This window comes from Seriola dumerili, unplaced genomic scaffold, assembly GCF_002260705.1.
Source record: "Seriola dumerili isolate Sdu_G_001 unplaced genomic scaffold, Sdu_1.0 BDQW01000531.1, whole genome shotgun sequence".
NCBI lineage: Eukaryota > Metazoa > Chordata > Actinopteri > Carangiformes > Carangidae > Seriola > Seriola dumerili.
Genome location: NW_019174786.1, coordinates 1,153,492 through 1,175,967, shown reverse-complemented (window position 1 = coordinate 1,175,967; position 22,476 = coordinate 1,153,492). Strand labels below are relative to the sequence as shown.

Below are 22,476 nucleotides of genomic sequence, written 5' to 3'. Positions count from 1 at the left end.
ATTGACACATGGATAACTGGTTTCCCCCAACAGGTGGGGAGACTTACGTAAAAGGTGACAGAAGGTGATGGAAAATGTGGAAAATTTGAATGTGTTTTTGAATGAAAGCAATATTCATGATGCTTCCTCTTATACCACTGACAGGTTGAGGCATCATTGCTTAGAAATTAACTTTAGTGCTCTGATGTGAGGGAGGAAGTGACAAAAAAAGTACAGATTATTAATGGAAACACTTCACAAGAAAAAAAGACCTCTGCACCCCGGAAAACCTGTCACACCTTTAACATAGTGTGTGTGTGTGTGTGTGTGTGTGTGCATGTTTGTGTGGACATACTGTATAATTGTGTGTTCAAATGTGTGTGTGTTGTTGTGTTTGTGCGTGCGTGTGCATGTTTGTGTGGACATACTGTATAAATGTGTGTTCAAATGTGTGTGTGTTGTTGTGTTTGTGCGTGCACGCGCAACTCCAACTTGTCAGAGAGAGAGAGGGTGTTTCACTGAGTGGGAATGCCTGGTAGGACGTGGGGATGATAGGGGTTTCCATGGCAACCATCTGCTGCTACGCTCGCAAGCGTTCGCCGGCAGCCCACACAGTGTGACATCCAGCAGCAAGCCAATCTGAAAGAGAGAGAGAGAGAGAGAGAGAGAGAAAGTAAGCCTGTGATTGAATGTTAACATGAGAGAGCCAGAAATAAGGAAACACACAGGTTGTTAGCTAGATGCATTTATGCAGAAAGTGTAACTTCAAATAAATAAACTCTGTAGAAATATGTTGAGTTTTTTGGTTGTTACAGAGAAAACAGAAGGAGGAGTGGTGTACCACATTCAGAGCCACGCACAGCTGCACTCAACAACACTTTGAGTGATTATAGAGCGAACAGAAGGATTTAAAGCTGCTTTCGGATTTTTGATTCAAAGTTTGGTGAAGGATGACTTAGTTACAACCACTTTCAGTTGCTGGAAAGTTATTATGTCAAACATGAACCACAACTTCCCTGTTTCAAATCTGGCCAGGAACCTTTGCTGCTTCTTTCTCTCCCTGACTTCCTCTCATCTCTCCTCCTTATCTATCTAGTAAATCTATGACGTATCAAAAAGAAAAACAAACACTGTTTTTGTTTTGTTATATGAGACAGATGATACGCTTTTCTGAACTGGGGAAAAAAATGACATTAAATCTGACCAGAAGCTATGATAAATAAGTTTTTGTACAATCAAACCTGTGTTTCAGATGCAGGAGGTGGGCAGTACCCAGCGAGGCTCTCCGCGGGCCTTCAGCGTCCTGGATCGTCTGCTGCTCACACACCCTGTGTGGCTGCAGCTGTCGCTCAACCAAGACACTGCCCTCTACATCCTGCTCAGAGAGCCTGTTGGGGTGAGCACCGATCAATCATAGTCAGCATTAATACATGTTGGGCCTGTTTCTACAAGGGAAACATTATCATCTTATCAGTCTAAAACTGTGGGACTTAGCTGACATATTATTTAAGATGTAAGATTTATGCAATAAGATTTTACTTTTTATCATTTTGACTGAAGCTAAAAAAAAAGGAATAGTTCAACATTTTATGAACTGATTATTCCATTTAAAACACTGGTATCTTGTTGTTTTAACAAAGATGAAACAACAATTATTTTGTTCAAATGTTGTATTGAATGGGTTAGGGTTGTCCTTTATCTTGCATGGCTAAAGAGACTTTTTTGGAAAAAATGCTTTTTTGCTTCATAAACGTGAGATAAAAAGACTGATACCACGTTCATGTTTGTGTGTTTCGTACAGAGTTGAAGCTAGGAGGCAATTACCTGAGCTTAACATAAAAACTCATTACAAAATCCACTTAGCGAGACATTTAAAGCTCTATAATTAACACCATATCTTGTCTGAATAAACCACGCACAAACAGAACACTCCTGTGCTAATAGCAGCCTTTATACACCGAAATATTTCATTAAAGTGGATGCACTTCACATTGCTATTTGCGCCAACTGTGTCTTCCCCTGAAAAAAGACAATAACATCCCTGTACCTCTGGTGCTTCCAGACCTTTTTGGTGCGTAAATGCAGCTCCAGCCAGAGGAAGGTGCTGTGTTTCAGAGCAGCAGCCGACACAAGTGCCTCCTCTGTTAAGGAGTGCTTCATCTGTGAGGAGGACTCCAGTGAGTATAAAACAAGCTGGACTGGCGTGTATTAGCCAGCTGTAGCTACATAAATACACATAATGCTACATTTCTGTGCTTCACGGGGTGCAGCGCAGTTCATACACTTACTGTTTGAAGTGATGTGGGTCGGAAATTTATTCTTCCTGGTAAATTTGAACAAGTTTCCCACTGCCTCCTCAGCTGTCAATCAAACTGTGTCTGTTCTATAACCAGCATTTGCCTTGGAGAGCTCAGCACTCAGCTTCCCTGACTTGTGTCGACTGGTGGCCTTCTACTGTATCAGCAGGTAATGTATAATATTCACTGAAACATTAAAATGAAGTGAAATCTTAATATAGATATTATAAACACTAGTGTGTGGAAACAGTGTGTGTCAGGCCCATATTTCTGTTTCAACATGACAGTGCCCATGTGCACAAAGGCCTTGTCATCCAGCATCAGTGTTGGACCTCGCTAATGCTCTTGTGGCCGATTGGGTGCAAACTCCTGCAGCCAAGTTTGGAAATCCAGTGGAAAGTTTGGAGGCTGTTACAGCAACAGATTAATGCCAAGCCATGTTCATCAATTACATATGTGTAATGTTCTGGTGTCCATATACTTTTGGCTATTTAGTGTACCTGATGTCATTCAGCCCTTGTGTACAATTGGTTTAATTTATTCGATTGTTGATTTTTTTTTTTCTTGTCTGCAGAGATGTGCTGCCTTTCCCACTGGAGCTACCAGAGGCCATTGCTAAAGCTACAACTCACCGGCAGCTGGAGGCCATTTCTCACATGGGACAAGGTACAGTCACTGCATACTTGACTGTGTCACTTGCCCTAAATAATAACAGATACTTTTCTCAGGTATTTTTAGCTGCACACTTTGTGTTTAGTGCTAATTAGCAAATGTTAGCATGCTAACACACTAAACTAAGATGGTGAACACAGTAAACATTAGAGCTTTTCAACATCAGTGTGTTAGCAGTGTTACTGTGAGCAGGTTAGCATGTTGACATTAGCATTTAGCTCAAAGCACTGCTGTACCTCCCAGAGCTGTTAGCATGGCTACTTCTTTATGCTACTTTTCATATTGCTCAAGTCCCTAAATAAAAAAGAAAAGAAAAACACAAGCAAGAAGAGAGTAAAAATGTTAGCATGTAAAAATTATTGCCAAAGGTTTTATACCTTCATTTGGTACATAAGATTAGCTTGAAGTCCCTCTGTAATAGCCTCTTCACCAGATGAGCTTTAGGAATTTAAAAACATATTTTAAGGACAGGATCGCTAAGGGAAAACAAAAGTAACATCTTGCAAATCTAAAAATATACTAATAAGCAACTAAATAAGTAACTGCCAGGTTGTATCTATTTTAACATGGTAACATGTAGGACCTGCAGAGTGGTGGCACAGAGCGAGGTGTGACTTCATGATGGCTAAAACTGACACAAGTAAGATGCAGGATGTGTCTCACTGACTGCACCTCAAGCATAACCAGACTCTTTCTCACCATGGTTCTGCAAAGTCAGTCTGCTCTAGTCAGCTCACAGGAGAAAAAATGTTTATATTTCTTAGCAACCAAAAAAGGAAAATGTGCTGCATTAATGGGCTGCATTTTAACATAAATGATTAATTATCACATTAATTTAAAGCTCTTTGTAAACCTCTATCTTAAGCCTGTTTGCTGCATTCTACATTGTAATCTTCTGATTTGGATTTGGTGAGTTAATATCCATTGTACTAATGAATCTTTCATTGAAAATCCTTTGTATCTTCTTCTCTTTGTCTTCCTGTATTTTGCACCAGACTTCTGGAGCTCGCCGAGTGCCTCAGACATCCAAAATGGACCAGTGGACCTGTGTGCATCAACCAGTGGCAGCCAGGCCCAGACAGCGGTGACCCAGGACCGGTGTACCCTGCTGACCCGAGGCAGACAAGGCAAACTCTGCTTCATCAACCCGCTCTTCCTGCAGCTGGAGGTTAGCAAGGTTAGTGATGAAGGTTGTGTGATTATCTGTGCTTTTTGTCTCTCCCTTCAAGGAGAGTTTCATACTTTTTTACCTTAATTAAAAACGTCTATGTTCCTTTATAACGGTTGATGGAGAAAGATCAACAAACCTGTTGAAAATGTGTTTTAGAATTTGTCAAAAAGTCACAAAGGTTTTGTTCAGTTTGTGAAAAGTTCACTTTTATAAAAGTTACATCCATTACAAGTGCTCTACGGCCATCCTCCTTATATAGCTGCTGTTCACTTTGCACTTCACGTCATTCCCTTTGAAAGATAAAATTAGTCCACTCTTTCTTTTCTATAGCAGCCACAACTCACAAACCACAGTGCCTCCAATAAACGGCACCGCTTCAAGCGCAGCATTCGGCTCCGGCTCTCCGAGTCCTCCATGAATCTGTCCCTCGAGGGGGTCGGCTCCTACTCGCCTCCCCCGTCAGTGGAGCAGCCCGGTGGGTCAGAGAGGCTGCAGAAGACCGGCACTAACTCACAGAGGAGAGTTCATGCTGGGGCAGGGGTCCTGAGGAGAACTCCCGCTGTATCACCAGGTTCTGCAGAGGAAGAGGACCTGATGTCCGTCTATGTGCCTGAGGTAATACGTTTGAACTAATATCTAATCTAATATTTATTTGTCTTTCAGATCTTGCCTACACTGAGTGTTTTGAGTATTTTCTGAAACAGTGGTTCCAAACCCACTCAAAGTCGCAAAGTAAATCTGACAACACACTTATCAAGAGAGGGAAGCTGAAAAAATATGATATTTTTCAATCCTTACAATCCTGTAAGGTCATGTCATGTGATTTGGCATATTAATAGATAATTTGACCTCTTTTGACCTCTTAAAAAGGGAAGAATAAAGCTCTTGTGGGTGTTTCAGGGTGGACAGCAGGCTAACACAGTGAAAAACATGTACCAGATTTATTATGCACATCGTCTCATTGCCTTGGGACAGTGCTTGGTAATAATTATTTGATTTGTTTTAAACATTTTGTAGTATCTGAGCTTTTGTTTTCTATGGGGGATTGTGAATATTAAGATGTTTAGAAAATGATCTGGCAGCCAAATGAATGTTTTTAATGTAACTTAAAACCTTAAGTGTTTCAAACTAAGCAGTTTCTTATGTTGTACTCTCAACTCATCTGGTGCTTCAGGCTCATACAAACACTGAGGAATAAGTTCAAAGTCAAACTCAGTTCCCCTTCTTCTTTTACAAAGAATTCACAAAGAAGTTTTTAAGTAACCCTTGTGTCTTGTATCATTGTGTGAGTCATCCGCTGATGTTTGTGTACACACCAGAAAAAGTCATAAATAAAAAAGATAATAAAAACTGATAAAATGATGACTTCTTTCCTGGTCTAGACATCTGCCAAGGTGGAAGAGTCTCCAAGGCCCCAGCCGTCAGCCGGAGCAGGGGAGCCAGGTATTGAGGTGGCGGCTCTGGCCCTGGAACGCCGCCCGGCTCCGTCCCTGGCCGAGCTCGACAGCAGCAGCTCCTTCAGCAGCATGGACGAGGACAATGACTCGGATTCGGATCCAGAGAGCCTGGTCCAAACCCAAACACACATCTACCAGCGCCCGCCACTCATGCGCTCCAGAGGCCGCGGCGGGCTGCACCGTATGAGCGAGGCCTTTGTCTGTTTCTTTGCTCCGGACAAGCGGCTGACGCGGCTGGTGGAGGAGCTGTCCAGAGACAGGCGCTCCATCTTCGGAGGCATGGTTCAAGACTTCCTGCTGGAGCAGAGAGAGGTGCTCAAATCCCTGGCCTCATCTTCGTCATCATCGTCCTCTTCCTCATCCCGGGTGACCTCTGTGCAACTCCTGCAGGGTCTCCGGCTCTTTTTGTCCCAGGCAAAGTGCTGCCTGCTGGACAGCGGCGAGCTGGAGCCTCCCATTGAAACCCTGGTGCCAGAGAACGAGAAAGGTAAACAAACAGAAACCTGTCAGTGTGTCAGTACACTACAATTACTCACAAGTAGAACACATTATATTTGAACCATACGTTGAACCATGACTTACAAACTTGGACTGTTGACTTTCAAATGGCAGTAGGCCATTGCATAGTATTGCAAAGAACAGGGATGATTAACTCTCATATGCCGAAACAAAAATTAGATTTGGGTTGCCACTTGCACCAGAATCGCTTTGCCAGGTGTGTCTTGTCCCCAATTTTATGAATGGTTTATCTTTGTCCTCAGTTAGAGTGAATGATTTTCATTCTGGATCAAGTAGTAGTAGTAGTAAAACAGCTGTTCCAGCTGTTCCAGGAGCTCAAATTGACCAGTGGAGGAATCTTTCTGATTAATGTAAGATTGATAAAAGACAAAGCAAGATATACAGTAGTTTGTAAATGTCTTATTACTGATTGATACTGAAGTATTAATGAATGATTTACTAACATTAATAAAGCCATCTTATAAACCCTTAACAAAGTACTTCCTTTTATAAAGTCCCTTTAAACACACACTACAGTATCCCTGTATATTGCCAAAATTGTCAATTTTTTAAAATGTTTTTGTTCAAGCATTTACTTAGATTTGTTTAAGAAAGTGGAAAGAATTGTTCTAGTTTCTTCTCAACAATGATCACACCTGGGAGCTGCCCAGTGCCTCCAGTCTTTCACTGTTCATCACGGAGAGCCTCCAACAGAAAGTAACATAGAATCTGTTTTTGTTTTTCATTTAGTAGCAGAAGTAGAAGAGTAAATCTGGAGTCTTATTATGTTTTCATTTGGTTTCAATCCTAATCTGCTCGTGCGTAACTTTCAGCGGACAGTTTGAGTTCTTATGATGGAGAGGGAGAGAACAGCTGGAGGAATTAAATTAACTGAAAAGAGGTGGAATAAAAATCTTTCACTTTAACTGCAGAGCTAGAGTAGATAAAAGTTACGATTGAAGACAATATACAGCAACCAACGGGATTTTACAACCGGGAAATCCATAAGTGGTCCTTATGAATGGTTCAGTAAAGATGTAAAAATGATTAATAAATAATATACCTTTGCAAAAGTACATACAACATCTCTGCAGACCAGTGACCTCTGTCAGTGTCTCTGAACAACACCTGCATTTCCACTTATATGCATCCACAGGCTTTTAACATTATTGCAGCCATTAGTTTCACTCAAAATGAATCCCTTATAAAATATGCCTATTCTGAAGTGTTCCCAATTAAAATAAAAAGCGTATTTCAATTTTAAACTCTTTTGATTTTATTGGCAAAAGAAACTCAAAGTAAGTTAGTCTCGCTGAGTGAATTAGTTAATTGAATTTTGCTGATTGAGCTCAGAACGTAATCCAGCACAGTCTTCTCAACATGGTGAATTTCTCATATGCATGCACGAACAGTTCATCATATCAAATGAGAAGACGATGAGTGCAGCAGGAGACCACAGGAGAGAGAGAGAGAGAGAGAGAGAGAGAGAGAAATGTGGGAAAAAAAACGGTACTATTAGAAAACACTGATTCAATAGACACGGTGCCAGAGGACGCAGGTCTATGGAAACAGACAGCCTTTTCTGTTAAATGGTGGGCTGCCCAGGCTCCAGGCTCCAAGTGAAAGGCACTGTCAACACAAAGTAGTTTGCGTGGGGGGTAGAGCCTCATTCACTGGAGCTCATATTGTCTCTGGTATTTAGAAAACAGCATTAGGAAAGCCCTGCCCGACGCGCCTGCACTCACATCCATCAAACTCAGTGTGATTCTTCTCATTATTGTAAAGGCATCGCAGGGTGTTGCTTTGGAGGGATTGTAGTTAGATCTTTTGACACGGCCATGTGCGTAGGTTTTTCTTTTTCGGACTCCTTTGTGTGCGGCTGAGTGTGTGTTTGCAGGTGTGTTTGTGTGTAAATGTGTGTGATGATGGATGGTTGCCTGGCAGTGCAGAGGCTTCAGGGGAGAGTGGTTGGCCGCTGCCTTCCTTCCTCCCTTCCTTCCTTCCTGCGCTCTGATTCTGATTTATCTCGCTTTGCGTCGGTGGGAGACATTTGCATTTTTTTTCTCCCCCTCGTTTATCATAAAAAGATATCACAGTCCCACGCTCACTTGAAGAGCAGCACGATTCAGGGGAGGGTGGGAGGGAGGGATAGAAATAGGCAGGTTACTTTGAAAATGTAATCAGTTACAGATCTGTGAGTAAGAGCAAAAAAAAAAAAGAAAAAAGTCATCTTTTTTCAGGAGTAGCCAGCAACTGGTAAGGCTGTAATCACATTACATGTAATCTGTTACTCTCCAGAGCTGTGAAAGAAAGAGGGATGCTGGGATTGAGCAGAGGGGGAGTTGGAGGAACAGAGTATGGAGGGCGTAAATTAATCACAGGGGGGAATGATATAGTAAGGTAGATGGGGGGAGATGTTGGGGGATTATAAGGATGGCGAGGAGGGAGAGGAGGATATTGATGATGAGTGGAAAACAGCGTGCACTGGAGAATTGTTACACACATAGTCAGGACTGCCCACTGGCTGCAGGAGAAAACACTGAGGGTGTGTGTTTCCACGTGTGAGAGCATGCATGTGTACTGTACACGTACACGAGTTTCTGTATCACATATCACTGTTGTCAGGCCAAAAAAAAAAAAACCTGTATCTTCAGAGCAAAGAAAAATAGCAGTGTTTTTGTTTTGTTTCCTTATTCAGCAAATATATACAATATAAAACATTTAATAAATAGTTTATAAAGACATTTTAAGTGTTTATTATTATCTGTTTCCAGCCTCCACTTATATCAGCTTACAACTACACTATAGTTTATTTACCATTCGTTAAATGTGTATATGTTGCTTATAAGTGTTAAATAGGGCACATTTGATGGAGCTGAGTAATGTAACACATTACTTTTGCTGAGTAATTAGTGAAGTAATGTAATTACTTTTTCAGTGGATAATGTGTATCTAGTAACTTAGAGGTCAGCTTTAACTTTATGTAAATGAGGTTGAAATTCGGCTGCAGTCTCCATAGTGACTTCCTGAAACACTGACCATAAAGAAAAGAGGAAGGAAATACATGAAGCAGTGGTGAATCAAGAAGTTTTGTCTTTACCTGCCGTGGAGGAGAGCAGCATTATTGTAGTTACTGGGATCCCTATTTTGTATTTCTATTAAAATGCTCATGTAAAAGGTTGGAGAAAATCATAGCTACATTATTTACTTACTTAAGCTAACTACCTTGTTTGTGTACCTAGCTTGTGAGCATTAGCATCCCCTCAGTGTTGTGTAATTTGTTTTGCTTTCAAAATGAAACTTTGTGGTTTCAAGGGCAGCTGTGTTCTGTCACTGTTACACACGACAGCAGGGCACAGCCTCCTGGAGGCTCATCTTCACAGTGGGGTGTCCAGGTTTAGCACCATCATGCCTCACTGACCATATCTGGCAACCCCCGTCTGTAGCTGGAGCACAAGTGCCTGGCAGCTCGATAAGCAGGTTAGCTTTGTGCCCGTGCTGCCGGTGTTTATTTTCTTAAATTCCTGAAATAGTTCTGCAGTCAAAACAAGCTAATGAAGAAACCTGGTTAATCCGGCCGTGCATGTGGGTAAATGTGTGAAATAGTGGGTATTTTTATGGTGCCGACTGTAGTGAAGAGTGATTTGGATTTATCACACAATATGCACTGTGATAATCCCTGATTTAAAAGCACACTTAGTTGATTTTACACAAGGTCGACAAAAAAAACCTTAACACCTCCACAATCTGATGCAATCCGGTTCAGCAGCCCTGCAATAAATTCTACCTTCGTGTAAGTTACAGTGGTCAGTTTTTTGGTGTGAAAAGTGTGATGTTGACTCAAGTTTTTGATATAGTTGATATGATAGAATTTGTGATTCTGGATTACATCATCTTGTTATAAATGTGTATGTTAAATAAAAGTGCACTGTTTAGTTTTTGTTTGTATATCCTTTCCTCGTGTTGTGAAATCATACAGCTGTGTAATTTTGTCGGACATATATTTGAAGTCATATCATGCATAATATGGACCTGTAAAATCAGATGACAAGGTGAAAAGGTACATTTTTGACTTAAATTGCATCCGTCCTGTGTGGATGATGGATTTAGCTTTAAATGACGTTTGTACTGATTATTTTTCCTGGGTATGTACAGTATTATATTCTGTGTTGTTTCAGTAAAAAAGGGCAAGTCACAGTCTTTTCACCCATGCAATCAGTAAGACAATCAGAAGAAACAACTCAGCTCTGCACCAAGCTAAACCTCCTTGTTATATATTTAAACATTTCTATTGGCAGAGCCTTTCTACTTGACACTTCATTTGGCCTAATGATTCCCATTGCAATGATCAGCATACCTTTCTGGGCCTCTTGCCAGTGCCTCTAGATATGTAGACACATTTCTCTACCAACAAAAGCCAAATAAATAAAACAATTCTCTCAACTGTACAAAAAATGTTCAGTTTCAGTCTCCCAAATAATGAAGGCCTCCCTCTGCCCCCCAGATCTGGCACTGGAGCGAGCCATGTTCTCCTGCGTGCTCAGGCCTCTGAAGTCCCACCTTGAAAAAGCCCTGGTGGCGTTGCACAATCACGACGGCTCCAGCCAGTGTCTCACCCGGAACCTGCTCCGTCTGAGAGGGGACGCCGCCATGGAGCGGCTCGGCGTGCGGACGGGTGTCCCGGACAGCCGCGGGGTGGAGAGGGTGAAGCAGAAGCTGATCCTGATGCAGCGGACGCACTCGCCAATCGACAAAGTGCTGCTGCTGCTGCAAGTGTGCAAGTGCGTCCACAAGGCCATGGGGTCCTTACATGGTGAGACCAAAGTACATTGTTATTTTCTGGGATTTTAAAGCGGTCCTTATTTGAAAACTACGCTCATTTCTCAGAGATGAGAGAAAAAACAAATGTCAAAAAAGTGTAAAATGATAGACTTATCTAATACTTACACTGTCCTACTGTTATTTCCTCTGCAGGACAGGAAGTGAGCTGGGAGGACTTCCTGCCATCGTTGTCTTATGTGATTGTGGAGTGTAACCGGCCTCACATCCTGATAGAGGTGGAGTACATGATGGAGCTGCTGGAGCCCTCCTGGCTCGGAGGAGAGGGTACGATCTATATCAGTTTAATCAAACGTGCCAAACGTCCTTTTCAGTGGTTAAATCGATCGGACAGATTGTGTTGTTCTTCTGTGGAACAGGGAGGATTACTGTGAGTACAGCAATGAGTGGAGCAGTGCCAGCATTTATACAGTTTTTCATAAACAGCCAGGTCAGCAGGTAAATGAACAGATGTGGATTTGAGTCACATGACTTGAACTCTATTCAGGCTCATGTCGTGACTTAAGCCTCAGCTGGACAAAAACAAAAAGACTTCCTCAACTTCAGTGTCACTTTAGTTCAGCCTTAGGACTGAGGAGCAAACAAACCTTATGTTTACATTTTAAAGTGGCTTTAAATTAAGGAGTGAATGCTTTATAATTTGTTTATAATTCCAGACCCAAATTTTCACAACAAGCAACCCTTTTTGTATTACACATTGTCATTTAGTCCACTGTGAACAAAGAAATATTGATTTCTTGAGTAAGCGACAAAGCAACCTGCCAGAAGCCGAGTAGAGTAGTGAAGTTTTGATCAGTTAAGTCCATCATTAAAAGGTTATTCAGTGTAAGTGATTTAGTTTTTTCTTTTGCTCCCAGGTGGGTACTACCTGACCAGTGTGTACGCCAGCCTGTGTCTGATCCAGAGCCTGGACAGGGAGCAGCCGTTCTCAGGCTGCCTGACACCGGAGGCCCAGGAGGCGCTGAAGGAGTGGAGCTGCAGACGGAGCCGGGAGGCCCAGAAACAAAAGGAGAGCCAGCAGAACCAGGTAGATACCAAATGCTGCGACTGCAGTAGTGCAGCACAGAAACACTGGGAGCGTTGTGTGTGGGTTTGTATAGTATAGTATCGTATAGTGTCACACGCAGACGCCCTGTTTGAAGTGTAGACTGATGTGTGGACAGCAGGAACCTCTGCTTATTATGAAGTGAGATTTTCTCCAATGAACCATGTGAATGACACTCTACCGGCAAAACTGAACTTCTTGATGTCAGAGTTGCCGTTAGCGAAAACACCATATGTGTTTTGTAATTGACTGCAGGTTTCATGTCTCGTATATCTAGATCTCATATTTAGATCCCCGTTTATTGTTACCTCGGCAACAAGTACTCATCCTGGGGTCCTGGGACCACCTTCAAAGTAACCTAAGCTAGGCAGATGCCACACAATGTAGAGGCCAATCTGTGATTTGGTAGGTAGGAAAATAAAAGATTCATAATATAGTGTCCAGGATTCAAATCTCTCACCTTCTGATGGACAATTTGAATCTGAAGCTCTGGTTTTCGCTGGTTAGTAACTAGTTAGGCCGGTATTCTTCAAAGATTTGGTTGATTTGGTGCATTTCGAGTCTTTACACAGCTCGCTCAGATTTGAAAAGTCTTTTAACGTGTTTCTGGCTTTAGTGAATTTGTGTGCAGCTGACAACCTACCTGTTAGTCATCTGCCCTGATATCCCGGGCCTCAACTCCTGCTCTGTTTCAAACAGACTCTAAATATCATCGACATTTCACAGTTCCAAGTTCAAACACAGTTTAAATCCTATTTAATGTCTTTCAAATGGCACAGAAGACACAAACGGCAGCAAAAACAAGGAGATAATCCATCCAAAGAGGTGAGATGTGACATTGATTATACTGATTGTCCTCCATCTGTAACGATGTTTAGAGCAAGCAACAGTGACCCATGTTTCATTCAAGGTTGGTCTCAGGTTCAGTTGTTGCTGCTTAGGAAGCTGAAGGCAGCACTTTTAATTTTCTAGAGGTCAAGCAGAGGGTGAAGATTTTCGGTCAAACATCAGGACATCCATCACAAGTCAGACCACACGCCCGGGCTTCCCTCCTTTGCGTGCCAACACATTTCAAATTCATTTGAGGGGATTAGTTTTTAGACATTTTTAGAGGTAATCCGCTGATCTGGGGCTGCCGGCTTACAATGGGGCGTGCACTAATGCACACACACACACACAAACACACACACACACACACACACACACACACACACACACTTACTTTTACCTACACTCTCCTATTATCACTCTCCCGGCCCCAGATTGGTATAACAGTCCACCAGATGCCATGGAAGAAAGGCATTGTCATCCACAACGTTTCTGTCTCGTCACGTGGTGCCTCTCCTGGCTTCAAATAGCCGATCTAACTCACCCGGCAGCCAGATTTTCCACTGACACAGGCGGGGATCAGTGAGCCAAGTGCTATGAAGAAGTGGGCGGTCAGATAACATGAAATTTATTGAGCCGCATCTACCCATCGAAGCAGGCAAACACAATATGCACACGGACAGCGAGGAGCTCAGTGACTCTGTAAGTTTTGACGCTGGACGACCTGTTGATTATAATTGCTGGTGTGTGTTTTCTTTTTTCTTTTTTTTTTTCTTTTTTTTTCTTGAGTAAATTTGGCTACTTGTGCATCTGTGTGTGAGAGTTGTGTGTGCAGGTAGAGTTGGATGGGTGGTGTGTGTGTGTGTGTGTGTGTGTGTGTGTGTGTGTGTGTGTGTGTGTGTGGGGCAGAGAAGAGGATTCTCACTGGTTTCTCAAGATTGAATGTTTGGTAAAAGGATTATGTTCAGTATGTTTTCAGTGCAGTGTGTGTGTGTGTGTGTGTGTGTGTGTGTGTGTGTGTGTGTGTGTGTGAGTGTGTGTGTTTTGAAAGAGAGTTGTGAGGGCGTCTGTAGGTGGATGTATCTGACATTATATAATAGCTTAGGTACATCACAATTGCTGGTAAGTGTTTTAAGAGTGGCAATTGTTGAGACACTCGTTAGTTGTGTGGTTTTTAGTTTGTTTTTAGTTTTTTTTTGCTCTGTTGAAAATGTGGGAAAGTTTCTGTTTGGATTAAAGTGCAGAGGGAAAACTTCACCACAACGCCGAGGTAGAGCTTAATGGATTATATTGTGTGAGTTTGGACGTGGACTTTACTCTAATGGATTAATTCTGGGAGTTTGTCAATGAAGCTGTTACATGCAGCAGAGAAAAGAGCAATTTCATGAGGATGATTTTTCATGTGAAGCTCTTGGACCTGCTGGTTGTATGTGTGGGAAGTAGAAGCTTTGTTGGAGAGAGAATTTCTTTTACGAACATCATTTTGACTCATTTATTGTAGTGGATTATCAGCTTGTGTGTTTGCACAGCTCTCACTCCTCCTCTGGCTCCATCTCTCTCTCTCCTCCCCCTCTTTTGCCCTCACTCCATAAGCCTCTTGACCTCTGTTTTGCATGAATACAGTATATAGTCACTATTTTTTTTTCTTTTTTATCTTTTCTCGCCCTTCCTCCCCTCCTCCCTCCCTCCCTCCAGAGGTGCGTTCGGATACTGTTCCAGGACGGGGAGAGGAGCGCCGTGCGGACGTTGCAGTGGAGAGCCGGGGAGACCAGCCAGGCCCTGGCTCAGCTGTGTGCCTCCACCTTCGGAGTGTCCGACCCGCAGCAATACACCCTGTACTGGCGCAGCGGCGGCGAGATGAGGGCCCTGCCGCCTCAGGCTCAGCCCCAGGACCTGGCCAGCCACAGCGAGGGAGGCCCCTCGCTCTCCTACCTGAGGACCGACCACGACTTCAGCAAGATGCGGCGGCTCACCAGAGGTGGCGCCGTGGACCTGAGCGAGTCGGTGTGTGAGGAGTGAGTGGGAGGGATAGAGGAAGGAGGGAGGAGGAGGAGGAGGATGAGGAGGAGGAGATGGTTGGTCGCTCTCGCTTTCTCTCTTTCTCTCTCTCTTGTTCTGTCTCTTTCTCTCCGGCGGTGTGTTGTGTCTCGTCGTGGGTCAGGACTTGTTGTGAAAAACTACAGCCCTTCTCCAGACCAGGAGCAGACCTGAAATGGTAAACTCTTCCTTAAATGGACCAACATGCAGAGCAGAGCAGGACCAACATAGGGACTGTTGCCAAAAGTTGTACTATGTACCACTCAGTGTGGCTGCTAGTGTAAAGGAGTGTACTATTTGTGACATGGAAAAATGTGTAATAAATGGATTTGGTTGTTATGTGAAACATGAACCCACAGTATATACCATGAAGGGATTACATCATTCAAACGTGAGGACGCTCAAATCCAAAGACAAATTCTGTGAGACTGCTGTTGCCTGGAAACAAAATCACTTCCTGTACGCACACAAGAAGGCAAATTGTCCACCGTGGTGATGTAACCCTTTCCCTGTATACTTCTGGGCACAATCTAAAAGACACTTGGATGTTTTATTACTTCACTTTTATGTGTAAAAGTCTGCAGATCTTTGGATGGAACCACATTGTTAAAGGGTTTGGGGATACAAACCTGTCTGTGCCCCCCCTGCGAAAAGAGTTTCACTAAAAGGTGAGATGTGTTTATCGCCAAGACCAAACCTCAATACCAAAGTGACAAAAACAGAAAAAGAGAGGCCCTTTTGTGATGCAACAGTTTACTTTGAAAGAAATCAGGTTTACAAGCTCGAAGGAAGCTTTAAATCAGCTATTTATTTTTAGAATCACCCACAGAGACAATTGTATTTTTACGTTTTTGAGAAACAGTGCAGGCTCTCCTCCTTGCTCGCGTATTCTATTAAGTGTTTTTGGCAGGTGCAGTAATAGGCGAGTAGGAGGGAAGTGATAGAAAAGCATCAGCTCTCTGTTTTTAAACCATGTGAGAATTAAAGAAAAAAACAAAAGAACATCACATCGACACACCGAGACAACCTGCAACAGTTTTACTGAATGACTTGCGAATGTAATCTTTTTTCCGGTTCAGAGTTTAATCCTCTCAGAACTGCATTCACACACATCATGTTTCAAATCACCGCTTTTGAGTTCTTCTGTTTCTCTTGGCCGCACTATTCAATGACACTGCGTTACAACCCGGACTGAGAGGACAGTCCGACCAATAAACCAGGACCTCGCGGTGACTGGTAGAATGTAAATGTAAAAGTCACCAGCTTCTGGTGGCTCCTGCTGCAAGTCATCACTTTCAACTGACTGTTCAACTCAGTGTCATTATCAATTATCATATTGTGTATTTAAAACTAACTTTTAATTGTTCAATTTGTTGGGTAGATATCGAACCTAAGTATGGATTTTCAACATATCTGGAGTTTTTAAATCAGCTGAGGAGGTTCATTTTCCAGAACTATGATGTGTTTTGAGCATTATTGCATGCTTTTTCATTTGCCGTGAAGGTTTCTGCGAATGTGGTGTATGTGTGCGTGAAGCATGTGTTCATTGTGAGAGCTCACTATTTCTTTTCAATGTAAACTCACATTACTGTATTTTGTCAGGTAATTCAGTATCGCAATAAAAGAAATTGCAATATCTGTTCACAGTGTTGTTACATGCAGTGTGCACTGATGTGCGATTGTGTTTGTTGTCGTATGATGTCTTAAACAAACTCAACCAGCAGAGGGAAGCAAATACTAACACCACCAGTTGACACCTTGCTGTTACAATACATAAATACCTTAAACTTTATTATATTATTATATATTATTCTATTAGCCCATGAAAGACAGAACTACACACTTTTTGCACATGGTTTAATTAGTGTGTATGATGGAATTCATTTAAGAGCATCTTAGAAAGATGGCAGCTCTTTAAAAAAAATTAAACATTTGTCTAATAGAATATTTAAACAAATATTTTCAAAATGCAAAAAAAACAACATTTTATCTTGATAGCTGGATTCAGAAAAATATCAATAACAGAGACTCATGCTTTGTTTCTAGTATCTATTTTGGCAGGTTAATCTTTATTTTTCATTTTAAACATTTTACATTTTCTATGTCAGTGGTGTTTTCAAGCCTATACTAACATTATTCTCATTAGTTCCAGTATCAGTTTACATCAAGAAAGTCCAAGGCAATGTGAGGTTAGATTCACTCCAAAAGTCCTGTATCATTGGCTGTAACTCATGATTTAGATTTCACCTAAATATTATAATTTGGGTCTGGTATGAGGTTGAATAAAGACCCAATTTAAGTGTCAAAAATGTCTCAAACTGCCAGTGTCCTTGTCCTTGGATCACCAATATTTTACCATCAGCTGTTTGGGTTGTGATGAACATATGAATAAATTCATGAGACTTTATACTGAACAAGATTTTATGGGACATTTTGATATGGATGTACTGTGATAAAAATGGGTCTTGATTCAACTTCACTGTAACAGGGATTATTTTTAATATTAGTTAACTTGCAATTAATTGAGCCATTGTTTTGTCCATAAATATCAGAAAATTACAGTGTTATAAAACAGAAAAAACAGCCAATCCACACATTTGAGAAGCTGGAACCAGAAAATACTTTTTGCATTTTTCTTGATCTACGACTAAAATAATGAATCAATTAATCCAGCACATGTGGCTGTGAGAAGTGAGAAGTGAGTTGATATAAAAAACGGAAATATTTGGGTGATAAAAAGATTTTTTTTTTTTTTCATCTGACTCCACCTCCCAGTTTCTGCAGCACCCCCAGGCCTTTCTCTTGGTACTCCGCTCTACTCAGCCAAAAGGAGTCCTTGTCCTTCATGATGTTGGCCAGCACGGCACCACCCAGGAACACCATATGTTTACGTCTGGGAGGGTCCTCGATGCGAATCTTAAACTTCTACACAGGTGATGAGAGAAGAGGGGAGATGCCATTAAAACACAGAGCACTAAATGTATATACATTACCTATATTATGCTTTTTATGATCTGTGTTTTTGTCTGCGTTAGAGATACAGACAAAACTACTATCAACAATTTAAACTCCAGCTGTGTCCCCCACTGCACTGTCCTCCAGCAGAGCAGAAATACTATGAATGTTCAAGTTCTTACTGATAGTTTCTGAGTGTCTCCATCCAGCACGCTCTCCAAGTAGAGCTGCTTGATCTCTCTCTCCAGTCTGGACGGAAGGCCGGGATACATGGTGCTGCCTCCTGACAGAACAATGTGCTTATAGAAGTCTGACCTGCACACAAAAACAGATGGTAGATGGGAAAATGATGACTGAGTGTTTTGAACGTGTATCTTCTCTCAGATAAAAATCTTTTTTTTTTAATAGTTGTACAGATTCATAAAAAAACAGCAGTGATGAGACTCAGACCTGAGGTCAATGTCTGCAGCCTGGATGGTGTTAAACAGCAGCTCGGCCACTCCCGCTCCCTCCACGTTGATGAGGTGGGGCTGGAAGAGGGCTTCAGGGGCCCCGAACCTCTCTCCACCCACATTCACCTGTCGGCCATCAGGGAGCTGCACCAGAGAAAGAAGACTGTTGGCTTTGGAGCCATTTCTGATCCTAAACAGACACAGTTCTTTGCCATATATTTTACATGTCATTGTATCAAACTCTGAGCCAGTGCTGTGATATACTTGGACCCATGGGTGAAATGAACAGACTGTATTTGGACAGTGCTTTCCAACCTGGCTGGATTTAAATGGTCACAAGTTCACTAAAGGGATAGACAAGATTTGATACACAAAATTTTCTAAAAGTGAAACAATGTGAGAAGGAAAAATCACTATTTGGTTGAACCAGTCACAACTCATGTCCACACTGAGGTTATAACCTCTTATAAAGGACTCACAAGGAAACTTTAGCTTGATTTTATCGGGTCACAACCCAAACAGGTTCAGTGGCACAGCATTAAGAAAATTCACTTAGCGCTAATTAAGATCATAAATGTAATTTATTGAATTTTAAGTGAATCATTTTTTCGTTTCATAATTTTTCTAATTATTCTGATGGCATACGTTTTTTTTGGGGGGGGGGGGGGGGGAAAAAAAATAAAAATAAAGAAAAGTAAGTATTTCAGTCTGCCAAAATGTATTTTGTGATACAGCCACTTGGGGCACCAAACTCAAAAATCTTCAAATTGTACCCTTAATTAAATTCAGAGAATAGTTTCCTGCTTCCACCTGTTTCCAGTCTCTGTGATAAGTGAATTGTACCTGATGCTGCTAGCTTGTTAGCTTAGCATACAGACACGAGCTAGATATTGATCTTCTCATTAAATCTCATTAGAAAAACAAGACAGCGAACAGAGCATTTCCCAAAAATGTCGGAACTACCCGCTTAGGTGGACTAATGCTAATCCTTGAACAAAATGCTTTCCTGGGTTTTTGTCCTTCAACGTACAGTGAACGACTCGACCAGGTAGGTGGTCTCCGTCGCCAGCCGCTGCTCCTGATCGATGTTGTATCCCACGTAGCAGAGCTTCTCCTTCAACATACGCACGGTCTCAAAGTCGGCTGAGTGGTTGAAGGCGTAACCGCGGAGCAGCAGGAGCTGGTGGTGTAGGTGATTTGTTAAATCACATATTTAAAAAAAAGTTATTTTTCTTATATCGGTGTTTACTGACAGATGCATCATTTCTTCATGTACAATGTTAAGAGCAGACAGTACATCTGAAACTCTGAATCTGCCGACTCACCTTGATGAGGTAGCGTGTGATGTCACGTCCAGCGATGTCCAGCCTGCGTGTGAGGTGGGGTAATGAAAAGCCCTCGTACACTGGACAGATGTGGGTGACACCATCCCCTGAGTCAACGACCACACCGGTAAGCAAACCTGTACACCCAAATGAAACATTTAAATAATCAATGAACCCATCATTAATCAGCAGGACGCAGACAGTACATAGGGGTTTCCCTAGAGCAGGAAAGAGAAGTTAGAAGTTTGATTTCTTGTGCCATTAAAAATTGCTGAACACTTCAAGATTAAAAGTAAAAATATACAAAATCTTTAATCCATTAATTGATCATTCACCACTTAATTTAAAAGCTGTTGCTAATTCCTTACCCTGAGCATACAGAGTGAGCACCGCCTGAATCGCCACATAGATGCCGTGGAACTGGTACTTCTCAAACATGACCTCTGCGATCTTTTCCCGGTTCTTGGTTGGGTTCATGGGTGGTTCAGTCAGCAGGATCTGGGAAAGGTAAGGATAATAGACGGCTGTGTGAAGGCTTTATGTTTATGATGCAGAGTATTTCTCCAGTTATGGGCATTAAAGTTTATATTTTCAGTTCTTACAGATAACATGATTTTAGTATTTCATGGATTTTGTTTTGTTACTTCATGCCATAGATATATAATATACTGAGCTTTATTTTGAAAGGTTGAAACTGTGTGTTTCTTGCAAACCACTGTAGCAGCACAGACATTTTACAAAGGAACTCCTTCGACCTTTCTCTTTTACATCCACCATACAGCACCTGCCCGGCGGTTTTGTACCTTGCATTCTGATGGGTCGATGTTCAGGCGGTCGGCACCGAAGGTGTAGTCCCACAGGTGGAGCATGTCGTCCCAACAGCGCACCATACCGTTCTCCATGGGGTAGGACACCTCCAGCATGGAGCGACACTCGCTGGCCTCGTCCCCCACCATCAGGTCCTGGGTAAAAAGAACAGGAGGAGTTCAGCCATTGTAGAGGTGGACTGTGCGTTCAATTAGGAATCTGTGGGTTTATCTTGGTATAAATAGAATAGATTAGAATTTGTTTTTTCTAATGGAAAATGGGAGGACATTTAGCATGAAACTGTCCTGTTTTTGCTTTGCTTTGCTCAGTTGTATTCAAGGGGCTGGGTATCATTTCATTGCTGGCGCCATATAATACCTTAATTTTGGTACAGATACTAAAATGATGCTGTAGTTTGAGGAATGTATAGCCCACATGTTCATTACTGTCCTAATACAAGAAGCCTTACAAGAACTTTATCTAAACGATATAGTCTGAAAGTTGTCTAATTAAAATCAGGAAATGGTTCAAAGGATAACCATATGCCATCAGAGTGACTTCATCTACAGGCTGCATATACACTTGAATCTAACCTCACCTTTATCTCAATGTTGCCCACTTTGGTGCTCGATCGTATGATTGGTCGACCCACCATGGCAGGGAAGATGTGGTCAGGGAAGTTGGATCCAGCAAAGCCACACTTCACAAACTGGGGAGGGATGTGAGAAAGAGACAAAGTGATTGTTTTTATGTGTCAATAAAGTTCTAATTTTTTTAATGTTAACTGAAACTGAAAGTTTGTTTCTATAGCCCTGAACTGATGATGCACATTAATTGTACTCTTACTGCACTAAATCTTTTGTATGCATAATTTCCATCCATTAATCAGTCCCATGTGGTTTAATCCAGTGCTCGGCTTAATCTGCATCCAGGAAACTGACCTAGAGTGGATTATTATAATGCTTTTACCAGATTGTCTTTTATTTATCTGACAATGCAATTGCAGTTTCATAACATCTTTAAGACCATATAGAATCATTCATTTAGCATGCATTTGGTAAATAATTACGGTGTTACCTGGCCTTTTAATGGCATGCAACTCACTGCAGACTGGTTCTCTCCCTGTCATGACTACACCGAATAATGTGCTGTCTCAACTTGTCTTTGTGACCATAGACACATTCCTTAGCCTGCAGGGATGAAATACATTCCTAGCGGAGGCAAAAATAGGCTACAGCCAGTTTCTGACTGCAGGTAGCATTCAAATCACACCTCATACTCCTCTCAGATATCAACATTTAAATGCTACAGTACAGTATTAAAGAGCCACTCATGAGGTTTTAGTGCTTCAAATCTCTCTTCCTGCTTTTCATCCAATTGTTGCTCAGTTCAAAGCATTACAACCATTTATGGCTGTGTGCACATAAGAGGTAGGGTGACAAGTCCAGACAGATGTGGATGTGGAATCAGGCTCTAGTATGCACACAGATTCACACCCTGGACTTTTTGTTAGCTTCTAAATGAAGCATACTTGCAACAATCGTTTTAAAATAAAACACTGAAATTTAACACACTTCTTGTAGGTTTGCATGAAAAGCTGTCAAAAAAAATTGGTTTACTCAGACAATTGGATACAGTCAACATACAATTATAATTCAATGCAATATACTAGAATAGAATAAAGACCATGCATAACTGATACTGGTAATACTCTGTAAGACTCCTACATGATACATTATTGACAATTTGGACTTACCCCTGTCCCATTGTCACAGACCACCACTTTCCTTCCCTGGCTGTCCATCCTCTCACAAATGCTATAAACAGCTCAAGATACTCCCTCCTGTCAGGACAGGGGTCCAACTAACAAGTGACAAATTCAAGATTTCTACACATGAATTTAGTAATGACAACAGCTGACAGGTAAGCAGAAGTCTTCCTGCTACTCCTTCAAGCGTGGGCGGGATTACTGAAAGTGAGGACGCCCATTATTTGTGGCCTCTGTGCAGGAGGAAGACAAGCACTACACTTTTTTTTTTTTTTTTTTTTTTTAAAGACAAACAGGTAGCAGTCTATCAACTGAAATGCTCACAGATAATTTTTTAAGTTGACAT

At 41.7% G+C, this 22,476-nt stretch overlaps 2 protein-coding genes across 2 annotated transcripts; one reads left to right on the top strand and one right to left on the bottom strand.

Annotated features, from left to right (window-relative positions):
• The first annotated feature begins 527 nt into the window (after window positions 1-527).
• LOC111235609 (ras and Rab interactor 2-like) lies at window positions 528-14,863 on the top strand. Its single transcript, XM_022764117.1, has 12 exons — window positions 528-593; window positions 1,232-1,375; window positions 2,042-2,156; window positions 2,373-2,445; window positions 2,851-2,942; window positions 3,944-4,125; window positions 4,450-4,734; window positions 5,502-6,063; window positions 10,579-10,887; window positions 11,049-11,180; window positions 11,771-11,940; window positions 14,482-14,863. The coding sequence occupies exons 1-12, from the start codon at window positions 528-530 to the stop codon at window positions 14,803-14,805; spliced, it is 2,454 nt and encodes an 817-aa protein (XP_022619838.1). The 3' UTR covers window positions 14,806-14,863.
• A 1,995-nt stretch (window positions 14,864-16,858) lies between these two features.
• Window positions 16,859-22,310, bottom strand: LOC111235596 (actin-related protein 2-like). The gene is made up of 9 exons (XM_022764104.1): window positions 22,119-22,310; window positions 20,961-21,071; window positions 20,359-20,517; window positions 19,924-20,053; window positions 19,556-19,692; window positions 19,261-19,410; window positions 18,229-18,374; window positions 17,961-18,093; window positions 16,859-17,748 (listed from the first exon to the last, which is right to left on the bottom strand). The coding sequence occupies exons 1-9, from the start codon at window positions 22,164-22,166 to the stop codon at window positions 17,578-17,580; spliced, it is 1,185 nt and encodes a 394-aa protein (XP_022619825.1). The 5' UTR covers window positions 22,167-22,310; the 3' UTR covers window positions 16,859-17,577.
• Window positions 22,311-22,476: the final 166 nt, after the last annotated feature.